We start from the raw sequence: 14,885 nt of genomic DNA on the forward strand, positions 1-14,885 counted from the left end.
GGCAGAAATCCAGTGATGTATTTCCCACTGATCTGGTCATTGTGCTGTTCATGGATTGGTATAATTGAATGCAGGGAAATTCATCAACTATGCTTTGTGCAAGCCAGCTCTTTTGTGGTCAAATGTTGATTAAGGTTGCAGCTTGCTAACTGATGCCCTAAACAATATTATTGTACTAGCCTCAGGCTACAACAAATAGCTTTATAACTATAAACATAAATGATGATTGGAAGACAACAGCAAAATCTATGAAGACTGACTCCTGTTGCTAATTTCAGTTATCTTCTGCGTATTTGAATTACGAAATTGACTAAATCAATTTCCAGTCAAATTCTGGGCCTATTTTCATATCGTTGCAATATTCCAGCCAGATGCATAAAGTGCATTTTCCAAATAGCTTCTGAAAAGTTTCATGCATCTCAGCAACGTTGTTTATAATGGAAGTATGGAATTTAGAAGCACTTTTTTCTCCCCCCACAGAAGATGATGCTGTTGAACTTCCTCTAAAGTTTATGCCCCGGTATGCTGGCCGATATCCTTGTGATATTCTTCTGGAATCTAAGTATGACATCCGCCTCTTTAAGATACAATGTGTGGTGAACACTGATACCATTGAGGCTGAACTAGAGTTTGTAACTCCAGCATATCAAGCAGTGACGCAAGACATCCCAGTAGTATGTCTTTTTTTTTTTACTTTATGAAAATTAAATAAGGCTAATTGTAAATAAGTTAAATATTACTAGGGTCAAAATGCTATCTTGTACATAATCTGTATGATTTGAACTAAATTATGAAATCATTCTAGTAATATAATTACTATATAGCTCACTCTAATACAGGTTTATTCAAACCATATGTTTTCTGTGAGACTTCCAATTTAAACCTTTAATTCTCATTCATGTTGTTTCTAACCACTTTTAAGCACATCTAAATGTGTTTTTATATCAGCTCCTTTCCCTTCCCTCCCTTCTGTCAATATTAGATTGTAACATCTTTCAGAGTAAGTATTTTTTGTTACTGATATTGTACCAATTACAACAATAATTTAGCAGTTTATGTAAAAATAAAAATATCCAAAATCATAGTATCTCGTTATTGCATGTTGAATTGAGATCCTTTCCCTCCCCCCGCCCTGCATTCTGTGCTGTCTTTTAAAGTTCTTATATTTCTTGCGCCTGTATAAAATATTGACTGCTTTCCTGTTTCAGACTAATATGAGTCAACAAGATTGGAAGCTTAAAGCAGATTTAAAAGGATACTGTTTTTATGGTCCTCCTCTTATATATGTAGCTCCTGGTGAAACAACTCTGTATACTCTCACGTTCAAGCCAACTACTGAATGTGTAACTCAGGTAAGAAATTAAAATATCACTTATGTGTGTGTGGTTTTTTTTTCTGAATGGTTCTCTAGCATGATACTCATTGGCACATATGACAAGAGTGCATCACACAGAAATAGTGACTATAAAACAGACGAAAGTAGTGTGCAATTTGTACATGTAAGCATACATAAAAGAAAACCTAAACCCTGCACTTATGAAGTGTTTTCTATAGCCATATCTATTTTAGTTTTATCTTTTAATCATTCACCAAATTATTTAAACTTTGATCACATTAACACAGATCATCCAGGATTTCAGGAATCGGCATATAGTGTTAACAAGCTATGTGCTGATGTTAGCACATATGTTCATACCCAGTTGATCCTCCTATCCACAGGTGCAGCTAAAATAACCAGAAATTCAGAGTTTACTATATTACCTGAACCAGGACTCTTACATTTGTTGTGTCCTTTATGCTACAATTCATTCTTGGCTCTTGAGAGCTTTGGAATAGCAGCATATATGTAGTTTATGCTTTTTCCTGTACTATGGTAGCATTCATCAAATAATGTTATAGGCCATGCTAATATAATATTGTTTGTTTGTGTTATGGTTAAATATATGTTTAACTTAAGGTGGTCTGGATGTTATATGAGATATGTTGTATATATAAAGGATTCAATTAGATGACCTCCAAGTTCACAGAACTTTTTTGATTCTGTGATAGTAATAGTTGTCAGAGTTCAGCAAGATCAGAATCGCAAGAAGTTATTTTGCCTTTTTCCAATGTTTGCTGCCATAATAGACAGCTTCTTATAGGAATATTAGGGTATATTAAAGTTGCATTCAGAAATACAGTTTAGCTCCAGAAAATAGTAAGCAATACAGGTATTCTTTGAGTTCAGCAACTGTTTGAAGTTATGGTGGCACTGAACGAATGGTACTTATGCCTGGTACTTATGCCTGAAGTTACGGCCATTGCAGCACCCCTGTGGTCATGTTATCAAAATTTGGGTGCTTGGCAGTCCACCCACACTTATGACTGCAGGGGCATTTCAATTCCCCCCACCCTCCTATCTCCCCCCATCTGTGCCCTTTTGGCCCCCTGCAACCCTGTGCTCTGCCACCCCAGCTGACCTTCGCCGTCTTCTTGCTCCCGCTGCTGACCAAGCATACCTGGCCTGGCCCTTCATGAGGCAGTTGCTAGCCACATGAAACTTTCTTCCCAAGGTTGTGTGTGGTGGTTTCCTTGCAAGACCTGGGGAAGAAGACCTCACATGATCAGTTGCGAAGGGCCAGGCTGGGCATACCTGGTCAGCAGCGGGAGCAAGAAGACAGTGAAGGTAAGCTGGAGCAGTGGAGCACAGGGCGGCAGGGACCTCAGAGTGCAGTGGGGAGAGGGTGGCTGTGGCTGGAACTGAGCTGGGCTGGGCCAGGTGGAGTGGCTGAGGCTTCCTGGGGAGACTGTGGCTTCATGCCATGCTGCTGGGCCAGGCTGGGCTGGCTGTGCCTTCTTATCATGCTGCTGGGCTGGGTTGGGGAAACTGCAGCTTCCTGGGATGGCTGTGGCTTTGCACTGCCCCAAAAAGCCCTTGAGATGAAGCTGCATGGTTCTGGGGCTGCTTATCACCTCACAAGCCAGGGTGCAGAGCAGCCAAAAGGGCAGAAATGGGAGGAAATAGGCGGTTGGAGGGAGTTGAAGGGGAGGCAGTCCTTTACCTTGGAAGAACTGAGGCTCAGGGCTGGGAGGGACCAAGCCAGGAATGGCCTGGTTCAGGGTGAATCTTCAGCTAACGATTAATGGAATTCAATTAACAACAGCAGTGGGGAATGCTGGGATTGCTGTTGCTAAGTGATGCAGTCATGTGACATTGAGCTTTATGATTGCATTGCTTAGCGACAGAAATTCCAGTCCCAATTGCCATTGTAACTTGAGGACTACCTGTAGTGCACTAGTTGCACCCATTCCTGGACCATGAGGCTCTTCTTGCAGTCATTCATTCCTTAGTCACCTCCCAAATGGACTACTACACTTTATTTGGGGCTGCTCTTGAACAGCATCTGGAAGCTACAGCTAGTGGGTTCAGGCAGTTATGTGTGCTCCTCAATCAGCTCATGTTACACCTCTGCTCCACAAACTGCATTGGTTATCAGTATGCTTCCAGGTTTAATTCAGGGTGCTGGTAATGACCTATAAAACCCTTTATGGCATGGGACCAGGTTATCTGAGGGACCACCTCTCTGCAAATATGTCTATTTGTCCCAACAAGTCCATCAAGAGAGGCATGCTCAGGGTCCCATTTGTTATGGAATGTCATCTGGTAGGACCCAGGAAGGGAGCCTTGTTTCATGGTGTCTGGCCTTTGGAACATCATCCCCCTAGAGATTAGAACAGCCCCAACCCTATTGAGTTTTTGCAATTTTGGGGGGATTAATTTTTATCGTATTCTTATTTACTTGTTTTCACCCTAATAATAAATGTTCATTTCTTTCATTATCACAGGGGAAGCTTACTTTACAAAATGAAGCAGATGGTACAGATCATGTCTTTGTCTTGAAAGGGATTGCAACAAAACCATTGGCACTGGATCATATTAAGATAGATTGCCAAGTTAGACAAATTACACAGAAGGTCATAATGGTGCCAAATTTTACTAAGAATGAATTGATATATAAAGTAAGTATGTCAGCTTGAATGAGATTGTATAATTGTTTTACAGAATAATCAATCTAATAAATATACAATGGACCCTCTTTTAGCAGACTTTGGATGTAGTGGACCACATGTCTTGCTGTACAGACATTCCCCTGAAATAATAGACAAGTCTATTGCTTGTGACATGGTCTAGATGAAGCAGATAAATTTACACTGACTTTACATAATTCAAGGTGATTTATATCATGATGTAATTTTGCAATAATGCAAATCACATCATTTGTGGCGACCTGTGCAATGATGTCATTACACATATGATATAAAGTGCCATCAATTATGTAATATGTGATGTAATGGGTTTTCAGAAGTAAGAGGTATTCCCTTCACCCAACTAGTTTGAGGTTCCTTTGTATCTTTATTATTAGTTAGACCAGTTTCCATCTTGTCATCCTGAATACTCTCAGAGTAGTAAAATAACAGAAACAAAATTTAACATTTCCCCCTCTTTTTATAAAATCATCTCAAAATCAGAAGATTTGCCTACAAAAGCTAAAATGAGAGATGCTTAAATTGTGTTTTTGTGTTTGTTTGTTTTTAATAGTTTTACTATTGAATGCAAAAGCCAGTTTGGTGTAGCAGCTAAGGCATCAGGCTAGAAACTGGGAGACCGTGAGTTCTAATCCTGCCTTAGACACAAAGCCATCTGGGTGACCTTGGGCCATTCATTCTCTCTCTCATCCCTAGGAAGCAGGCAATGGCAAACCACTTCTGGAATTTTGCCAAGAAAACTGCTGGGAGTTGTCCAGGCAGTCATCAAGAGTCAACAAACTCTGGAATGTTCTTATGATGCTTTACCACATCATTCTGTGGAAATTTGTTCAATGGATACATTCTGTTTCTTGCCATTTCTCTCTTCCACTCACACTATGTATTTATCATTCCAAATTATTTCACTTCCCCTCCACCCACCCTTATCCATAATTTTTTTTTACTAATGTAAAGGAATGGTCACTACATGGCATCTTGTCCATGTTACTGTAACAACATAGCTGCGTTATTACAGCAGGGCTCCTCAGCCTTTATGGCCAGCAAGCATATCGGGCATTTGGATGCATAGTGTAGACACTTTCAGTTCTATGCTGGGATGGGAGTGAAGTGCCCATTCATTCTGGTGGCATGGCCAGCCACCTAGAGGATGCCAGGAGAGAGGTTATAAGGATGTATAGATGCCCAGACTTCACAATGGAGACCTCTAACTTAGAACATTTCACACAAAGACTTGGCTAAAAAAGAAATAGTGGTAATGCTTTGCTGAATTACAGTGGAACCTCGAGTTACGAATTTAATCCGTTCCGTGACTCTGGTTGCAACTCGAATTGGTCGCAACATGAGGCAAATTTTCCCATAAGGTTCAATGTAATTACCGTTAATCCATTCTGGTGTCCGCGGACCACGCGTCAGGGGCAGAAAAACGGCCGCAGACCACGTGGCAGGGTGGAAAAATGGCCGCGGACCACGTGTCAGGGGCGGAAAAACGGCCGCGGACCACGTGGAACGGGCAGAAAAATGGCCACGGACCACATGGAACGGGCGGAAAATGGCCACGGACCACGTGGCACAGGTGGAAAAATGGCCGCGGACCACATGGCACAGGCGGAAAATGGCCGCGGACCACGTGGAACAGGCAGAAAAATGGCCACGGACCATGTGGAATGGGCGGAAAATGGCCGCAGATCCAGTTAGTAAGTCGAGGCAAGTTTGCAAGTTGAGGTAAATTTTTGGGGCCGGAGCTGGTCGTATCTCGAAAAATTCGTAAGGAGGGGTGTTCGTAACTAGAGGTACCACTGTACTTATTCTTTTAAATATTACATATTTAGTGATAGTCAACTGGTGTACCTGTCTCTTTTTCTCACTTCTACCAGTAAGCATACTGCAAGAAGTTTAACTAGTATTGTTAATCTTTTAGCTTAGAAATCATTACAGAATCCTATATATAAGAAAAATGCTGCAAAAATATTTTATATTTCCCAAAGCAAATTTTTCTCCGTGTATATAGCTTAGACCAATGATGGGGAAAAGGTTCTGTATTGTCAATAGCTGTCCTTGGCTAAGTCTGGGAGGATCTGTCTGCTTTCCTTGTTGTCACAGGCTCCTATTAATTGCTGGGTGAAAAACAGATATCCAGAAATACTCAGTCTCTTTCATTACTGTGTTTCAAAAATCTGGTAGACCTTTGTGACTTTAGATTAGTCTATTATTTTTATATTATAATCTGAAATCAGCCTCAGTTTCAACTATGAATAGGTTTAGATCTGAGTTTGTTTATATTAAGAATATAATTGTTCTTGTACAAAGGCTGCCTTTGATTTATGAGTGCCATGCTAGAGGCCCTACTCAAGAAGTAAGTAAGTAGAGTTAAGACAAATTAAATTAGATTTATTTCATTTTAATTTATACTTAATTAAAATTATATAGTTAAAAATATTTCTTCTTAGTCATATATTTAATAATGTTTCTCATTCTGCCACAATGAAAATTTTAACTTTTGTGAGTCTTTAGGGTCTGTATGTTTAGGAGCTTTCGAGAACTGCATGATGTCCTGGGGTTTCAGGCTGTCTACCTCTGATTTTCATTATTTTATCAATTATGCAAGCCATCTATTCCCTCAGAAAACAGTTTTTAACACTAAAATAAGAAAAATATCCTGTTAAGAGTAAGAAGACAACGTATATATGAATAAAAAGAGACCTCTAAAGCATTGCTCTGTAAAGTTTTTCTTTTCAATGACAGATGTCAATTAAAATAATTTGTAGGTTTGCAACATGCTTATAGACATATGAGTTTATTGAGTATTTCTTGCTTTTTAAATTTACTGTATGATTTTAAAACTTTAGAAAAAGGTCTTGATCTTGCAACCCTCACTTTGTCAGAAGATTTTCAAAAGTTATTATACCTGAGCCTAATACATTTGAAATGACACCCCAGAAATTGTTTCCTTCAAAAAGTAATCAACTAAGCTGGAGCTGCAAAATCCAGACGACCACTAGATGATGATCAAAGTGATAGCAGTAACACGCTACCTTTGAGGTGTGGATATTTGCAGTTTTGTAGTGAAGATCTGGTAGTTCTAATTAAGCATGGTAGAAAAATACTGACATTTGAACTCATTTTAAGAGCTAGATTTTCTACATGATTTGCAGTGAAGTTGTAGTTGAGATTTTTTTTTTTTCTTGTCATATTAGGTGTCTTCAGATCTTCTGATAGTGAGTGGTGAAATGACTTTGAAGGTAGAACCTGGTGATACAGCTGCCTATACTCTGAATATATCTCCATGGAAACGTGGAAAATTTAATGGTATGTTTTAATTTTAACCTAGCATCAGATTACAGCTATGGGATAATTAGCAGATGATTAACAAGGACTGCTAACCACTCATGAAATTATCTGATCTCTAACCTGTTTTATTTTTCAAAGAACCAATTAGAAAAGCTTTTCTCTCTTCCTCTTTTAAAGCCCATAAAATATACTTTAACCCTAGAATAATTCTAATCTAGATCATATGTTTTCCAAAGTTTAGGAAAACTATTTCTCATTTTTTTTATCCAGCCCATTATCTACTCTGCTCTGTTGCTTTCATCATGCTGAACTTGGTTTGTGTCACTTTTGTCTATTGTGATTCGATTACCACCCAAGGGAGTCACTCATTTTCATGAGAGGACTGCATTCATAGTCAGAATGTTCTCTGCTACATTTGTCACAGCAGTTCTCAGCACTAAAGAGGGTAATCATTTTTTAAATAAAGTAGCAACCTTCTTGACGGGTAGCAATGTCTGTAGAAAAAGCCATTATTTCTCTCCTGGGGTTCTCATGAATTCCTTACCATTAATGTCAGTTATTTTGAACAAACTGACCATGCTTATCAAAATATATCTACCCTTTTAAAGTTATTTCATAATGCTTCATCATACTTTAAAATGTTGACTGACTTTCTCAAAAGAGGGAAATCCTTAATTTACTGTTCATGTGTTTACCCAATTCTGCAAATGGGAAATATGTTGTAACATTTTATTGGGCTTATAGTCTCAGTCAAACACTAGTACATTTTTAAAATATGATTTCTTCCCATGTGAAAATAAAAAAAATATTATTTTTTGTTTATTTGGGCATAACTGGGCACACCAGTTACCTTGGATATCTACCCATTTTACTTTCCAAATTTCATTTTCCCTGTTTTTCTCTCCTGGCTTCCTTTGCTTCTGGTGTAATATGCTTTACATCCACTATACATGTTTGCTTATTCTCCACCTTATGTATATTAGCTTCCTCACCCTTCCAACCTTCTCTTTGTCTTCCTCACCAATATAATAAATGGCATATTATTCTACTAATAGATTGTTTCTAGTCTTTAGTACATCATCTGAAGGACCCTCATAGGATGCTGCCTAATTTCCCATCCCCTTTCCATTGCAGCCATCATTTTCTTCTCCTCCTCACCTTTTTAACTGAAGGTGCAAAATGAGAAACTGACTGATGCTTTGTCACTGTCTCCTTCATGTTTCAGCAAATCCATGCTTCCTTTTCTTTTCACATTTGTACTTGACATCTTTTTAACTGAAAGTGCAAATGTAAAATTGGATTGATCAAATAAAAGCATATTGTCTGAATAAAATAAAGATGATAGTATCTGCAGGATGTGAGAAATCCAAGTCCAAACCACACACATACCCATTGTAGGAATTTTTTTTAGCTTATTTAAGCTGGAGATCAGAACACTTTAGTTGAAACATAAATTAGTTAATTGATTAGTGCTGGAATCACAGACAAGATTGAAGAGGGGAGGGTTATAGTCTCTCTTAATTGATGTATGCAAATAGTAATATTCATTTAATTTGACTCTAATTCATAGATTGGGGTATAGGATGTGCACGTTAATAGGCATGTTAAAAGGTGAGACGGGGTCAACTACAGTGGTACCCTAGATTTGAAACAAAGGGTCAAAGAAACTCTTCCTTTAGCCACCATCTAAAAACCTGGAGTTCCCAGTGTTATGTGTTAATCCCTTATTGTCCTGGTTAGCATTCTTGTAGTTGACACTTTCACTGTCTCACTTCACTTGCAGCATTCTTTCTGTCTGAGTGTTCCTAGCACCTAGTTGATTACAGATGAGCTAGTACTTTATTTTTTCCCTGAGAAGATGAATTTGGTAAGAGCTTTTAGCTTAACACCCAGAATTCTACTTCACAATAATTCTAATCTCTTTAAGGGGAAAAAAAAATCCTAGGTGGTGGCTCACTAGGGACACTGAAGATTTTTACAGCAGAGAAGCTATTCCATTCCCCTCCCTAACTGCAGAAGAAAATATGTTTAGCTGTTAATTGCCAAGAATCTGGCAGGAGAGCAACTTTCCTCTGGGAGCTGTTCCTGAGGGCCAAACCCCTAGGATTACACATCTTCAAGAGATTTACATCAGTCTCTGAACAGCCATCTGCAGTTTACAGCAGCATGTATGACAGCCAATGGAAGATACCTAGGCTGAACTTTCAGGTTTTAGTTTAAGTTATATCTTAAGTTTAACTTTAGTTTAAGTTATATCTTTAAGTTATATCTTAAGTTATATCTTATATAAAATTCATCTTGTCTGAATTTTTGAACTGTTTCTTTCTGAACATCTGTTTAAAGTTTTCTAATGGGGCTTACAATTCTTTTTTCTGTGTTTAGGAGGACAGCTGAATTAATTTTCTGCACTGGCATATTTGTCTTTATGGATTGTTCAATGGCTTATTGTTTTCATTTTAACAAAATTTAGAACTCCAAATTCTATTTAAAGGGAGAACTATTTGAAAGAATAGTTAATCTGATCAACACAGTAAGGACTCTCCCATTTCTATTTTTTTCTACTTTCTGAGAAACCCAAAGGGAAATTTGCTAGGACATAAAACTCCAGTGCAGCTATATAACTAAAAAGGTTATTAATTTGGAGATATTTGAAGAAGTTTGCTTCAACCAGATACATGCCACTCAATTTGTTGAACTAGTTCAAATCAGCTCCATTTTTCTTTTTCTAATATTTCTTAAGTACAGAAGAAAGTTCCAACATAAGGTACAGTATATTTATTTGAAATGAAATGCCCCTTTGAAATGAAATGAAATGTAGTGAAATTCAGTTCTTAACATCTGAACTGATTGCTTAATACTTGTAGCATAATATGCTTTCTTTATCTTATTTCTTCTCATACTGTATTAATTGGCTATGCCATATGGAGTATTATTGAATTTTACTTAATCTCCTAGTCTCAGTGTTATAATTGGCTTTGGTTCAATTTAATGAATAGAAATTCTGGGTGTAACATCGCTTTTTATTTCTCCAAAATGAACGGGAGGAAAGATAATAGAGAAGAATCTAAATTGGAAGAAGCCCAGCCTGATTATTTTGCTTCCTTTCCCAAACTTAAAGAATTTGTTACAGATGAGCTGCATACAGTAGAAGATAATCTTTCTAAATTAATTCAGCAAACACAAAATTTGGAAGCAAAACTGGACTCTCTCAAGACTGAGATTAATGACAGATGTGACAAGTTAACAACTCAAGTAGAATGTCAGAATAAAGAGATTAAAAAAAATTGCAGATAGGACATCTGGAATTGTCTTCAGAAGTCATAGCAGACAGAACTGAACAAGAGGAAAGCTGAATTAGAACTAGCAGAAACAGGACTACATAAAATCAGCTTTAAGTTGAGAGGTATACCTGATAATGAAGAAGGTATACCTGGTAAAGAAGATCTAGAAATTGATATGTAAAAATTACTTATCTCAACTTGGGTATGGATGAAACTCTGGAAATTCAGGAAATCTACAGAATAAATTCTTGAGTAGAAAACTGCCAAAGGATATACTTGTAAAATTCACGTATTTCAAGACTAAAGAGACAATACTAGAACTAAAAAGAAATGAAACTCCTTTAAAATTTGGAGATACAATAATTGAGATTTTATAGATGTACCTCTGCATATACTTAGGAGGTGGAGAAATCTGAGATATTTTATAACTGTTATTCTGATAAAGCACACAAAAAAAGTCAGATACAGATGGGCTGCTCCATTTTGTTTGGAGGTGTTTTGGGGTGTGGGGAAAGCCTTTGTGTATTCTATCAGTAATGATAACTGAATTCTTGAGTCTTTATCTGTAACACAACATGGGATCAAAGACCTAGAACAGAGAGAAGATCAAAACACTGGATGAAGCAACTGGTATCTCTTCATAAAATAACCTAGGATTTATCATGGATCAAATTAAATTAATGTTAATAGTCTGAAAAGTCAATTTAAAGGGAAAAAATCAAGTTAAAAAAGAAAAAAAAACTACATTTATGCCTTGAATTAAAAAAATTATTAAAATGTTAAAAATGACAGTGTGAATCTACTGGAATGTAAACATCTCTTTCACAAATTTGTGGGGTTGGACAGATGGAAAAAAAATGGAATATGTGAAAAGTTTACCAAGTACTCTAGAAAAGCAAATCCAAAATGAGGAAGGAAGATTCATAATAATGCATTTCCAGACTGAATCCAGAAAAAATCTCTTATCACAATTTATATCCTAAATAAAAGTTTTATGAAAAATGTTTTTAATTATTTCTTGAAATTGCAGAAGGATATATCTTAATCCTTGGAGATATGAATGGGTTTTCTCCCCCATATGTGGATAAAACTATTTCACCCAAAAGGCAACACACCCCAAATATTCTAGCCTATATGTTATTGTTATCTCTCTGTGATACATGGAGATATAAACATGTTGCAGAGATTCATAAACCCTATTCAAAGATATGTGATGGATTTCTAATTCGCTGTTAACCAACCTTAAAGAAGTTGAAGTGGCATCTCCTATTTATGCAGATATTTATTTATTTATTTGATTTAAAGGGCCACCAGTCTTATGAAACACAACTCTGGACAGCTCACAACAGATGTCTTACTGTTGGTATATTTTTTTCCAATTCTTATTGCCAAAGCAGATAATTCATTTTCTAAACTTTGTTGGAAATGAGCAGGTCAGATTATTCTTTCATATCTGATGGCAATGTTGCAAAATTCAACAATTCTGGAAACTGATTCATACCAGAATGAAACAACTTTTGCCAGAATGAAACAAATCTTAAAAGTTGAATTCTCATTTTAACCTTCAATATTTTATTAAACTTTACTGAATCACATATCCCTTCCAACTCTACTGAGTTAGCTTTGTACATACTAACTGCTGCAAGGATATTACATGTTTTTTTCTGGAAAAGTTGTTAGATCCCTTCAGTGTAAGAATAGCTAACAAGTTGTTGGGATATGCTTACTATCTAGAATAACTTCATATTTTAAAAGCAAATCTTGCACAGAATTAAATTCAAATTGGAAAGTATTCCTAGACTATAATCTAACACAGAGATTTGTACCAGTTTGGGTTTTTCTGTGCCTAGAGCTTATACCGTATGTCACTTTTATCCAACGGACTTTTAGTAATGTGGATAGAATTTATTGTAGTTTATAATCTTACTCTGTGATTTTTCCCCTTGTTTTGATCATGGTTACTGATATATTCTGCTTAGAGTTTAATAGTGGTTTTTAGACTTTTAAAATGATATAATACATCCCGTTATTCACAACTAACTAATTATACAGGGAAAACTCTGACCTCCATGACATTTGTAAATCCCTTGTTTATTCATTTGTATGTTATTCTTTTATCCTTTCTCCTGCTTTCTTTATCTTGTTTACATGTTTTCTTTAAAGTGTTCAATAAAAAAAGGAAACAACATTATGCAAAACAGAGAATATACAGTGGGGCAAAAAAGTATTTAGTCAGCCACCAATTGTGCAAGTTCTCCCACTTAAAAAGATGAGAGAGGCCTGTAATTTTCATCATAGGTATACCTCAACTATGAGAGGCAAAATGGGGGAAAAAATCCAGAAAATCACATTGTCTGATTTTTAAAGAATTTATTTGCAAATCATGGTGGAAAATAAGTATTTGGTCACCTACAAACAAGCAAGATGTCTGGCTCTCACAGACCTGTCACTACTTCTTTAAGAGGCTCCTCTGTCCTCCACTCGTTACCTGTAGTAATGGCACCTGTTTGACCTTGTTATCAGTATAAAAGACACCTGTCCACAACCTCAAACACTCACACTCCAAACTCCACTATGGCCAAGACCAAAGAGCTGTTGAAGGACACCAGAAACAAAATTGTAGACCTGCACCAGGCTGGGAAGACTGAATCTGCAATAGGCAAGCAGCTTGGTGTGAAGAAATCAACTGTGGGAGCAATAATTAGAAAATGGAAGACATACAAGACCACTGATAATCTCCCTCGATCTGGGGCTCCACGCAAGATCTCACCCCGTGGGGTCAAAATGACCACAAGAACGGTGAGCAAAAATCCCAGAACCACATGGGGGGACCTAGTGAATGACCTGCAGAGAGCTGGGACCAAAGTAACAAAGGCTACCATCAGTAACACACTATGCCGCCAGGGACTCAAATCCTGCAGTGCCAGACGTGTCCCCCTGCTTAAGCCAGTACATGTCCGGGCCCGTCTGAAGTTTGCTAGAGAGCATTTGGATGATCCAGAAGAGGATTGGGAGAATGTCATATGGTCAGATGAAACCAAAGTAGAACGTTTTGGTCTAAACTCAACTCGTCATGTTTGGAGGAGAGAGAATGCTGAGTTGCATCCAAAGAACACCATATCTACTGTGAAGCATGGGGGTGGAAACATCATGCTTTGGGGCTGTTTTTCTGCAAAGGGACCAGGACGACTGATCTGTGTAAAGGAAAGAATGAATGGGGCCATGTATCGTGAGATTTTGAGTGAACACCTCCTTCCATCAGCAAGGGCATTGAAGATGAAACATGGCTGGGTCTTTCAGCATGACAATGATCCCAAACCCACTGCCTGGGCAACGAAGGAGTGGCTTCGTAAGAAGCATTTCAAGGTCCTGGAGTGGCCTAGCCATTCTCCAGATCTCAACCCCATGGAAAACCTTTGGAGGGAGTTGAAAGTCCGTGTTGCCCAGCGACAGAGAGGAGATCTGCATGGAGGAATGGGCCAAAATACCAGCAACAGTGTGTGAACACCTTGTGAAGACTTACAGAAAACGTTTGACCTCTGTCATTGCCAACAAAGGATATATAACAGAGTATTGAGATGAACTTTTGATACTGACCAAATATTTATTTTCCACCATGATTTGCAAATAAATTCTTTAAAAATCAGACAATGTGATTTTCTGGATTCCCCCCCCCCCCCCATTTTGTCTCTCATAGTTGAGGTATACTTATGAAAATTACAGGCCTCTCTCATCTTTTTAAGTGGGAGAACTTGCACAATTGGTGGCTGACTAAATACTTTTTTGCCCCACTGTAGTAAGAAGTAGTGAGCAAAAATTAATTTGAAGGCAGGAAATAAGAAACAAAAAAAGAAATCTAACTAAAACTAGTTTACTTCAACACTGTTCACTATACCTCTTCACAGAGTTTTTATACCTGCAAATCAACCTCCTTATATCAATTAATATGTTGCCTTTGGCTCTTCAGATTTCTCACCTCTTTCTTTTTAAAGATATCAACTCCATCCATTATTTTTCTAAGCTCCTCTTCTCCTTCCTCATTCATGATTTCTTCATATATTTGTTATGTGAGTTGATCCTTATATATTCTGCTATATGACCACTCAACTAGACGCAGTCCTTTCAAAATGGTTGTGCACTGTTTATTTCTGGTTCCTTTTTCTCTTTTTCCTTCTTATTTTACCAGACACAAACTTATCCACTCCTACTGCATTCAATTTTTATTTTCTTCTGTTATTCCCAGCTCTCATCTAAATATAACAAAGTGGAGTACAATCTCATGCATAGGCA

At 37.4% G+C, this 14,885-nt stretch overlaps 1 protein-coding gene across 1 annotated transcript in view; it reads left to right on the forward strand.

Annotated features, from left to right (window-relative positions):
* The window catches only part of CFAP47 (cilia and flagella associated protein 47), a 212,668-nt gene that overhangs the window by 112,527 nt on the left and 85,256 nt on the right, over positions 1 to 14,885 (forward strand). Inside the window, exons 46-49 of the mRNA XM_088144456.1 lie at positions 481 to 674; positions 1,209 to 1,352; positions 3,826 to 3,999; positions 7,221 to 7,332. Coding sequence (XP_088000582.1) covers positions 481 to 674; positions 1,209 to 1,352; positions 3,826 to 3,999; positions 7,221 to 7,332 — 624 coding nt within the window. The remainder of the gene's footprint in view (positions 1 to 480; positions 675 to 1,208; positions 1,353 to 3,825; positions 4,000 to 7,220; positions 7,333 to 14,885) is intronic.

Source organism: Python bivittatus, unplaced genomic scaffold (assembly GCF_059951505.1).
Source record: "Python bivittatus isolate LINGU-HERP-01145 unplaced genomic scaffold, Pbiv_v1 ctg000350_np1212, whole genome shotgun sequence".
Lineage (NCBI taxonomy): Eukaryota > Metazoa > Chordata > Lepidosauria > Squamata > Pythonidae > Python > Python bivittatus.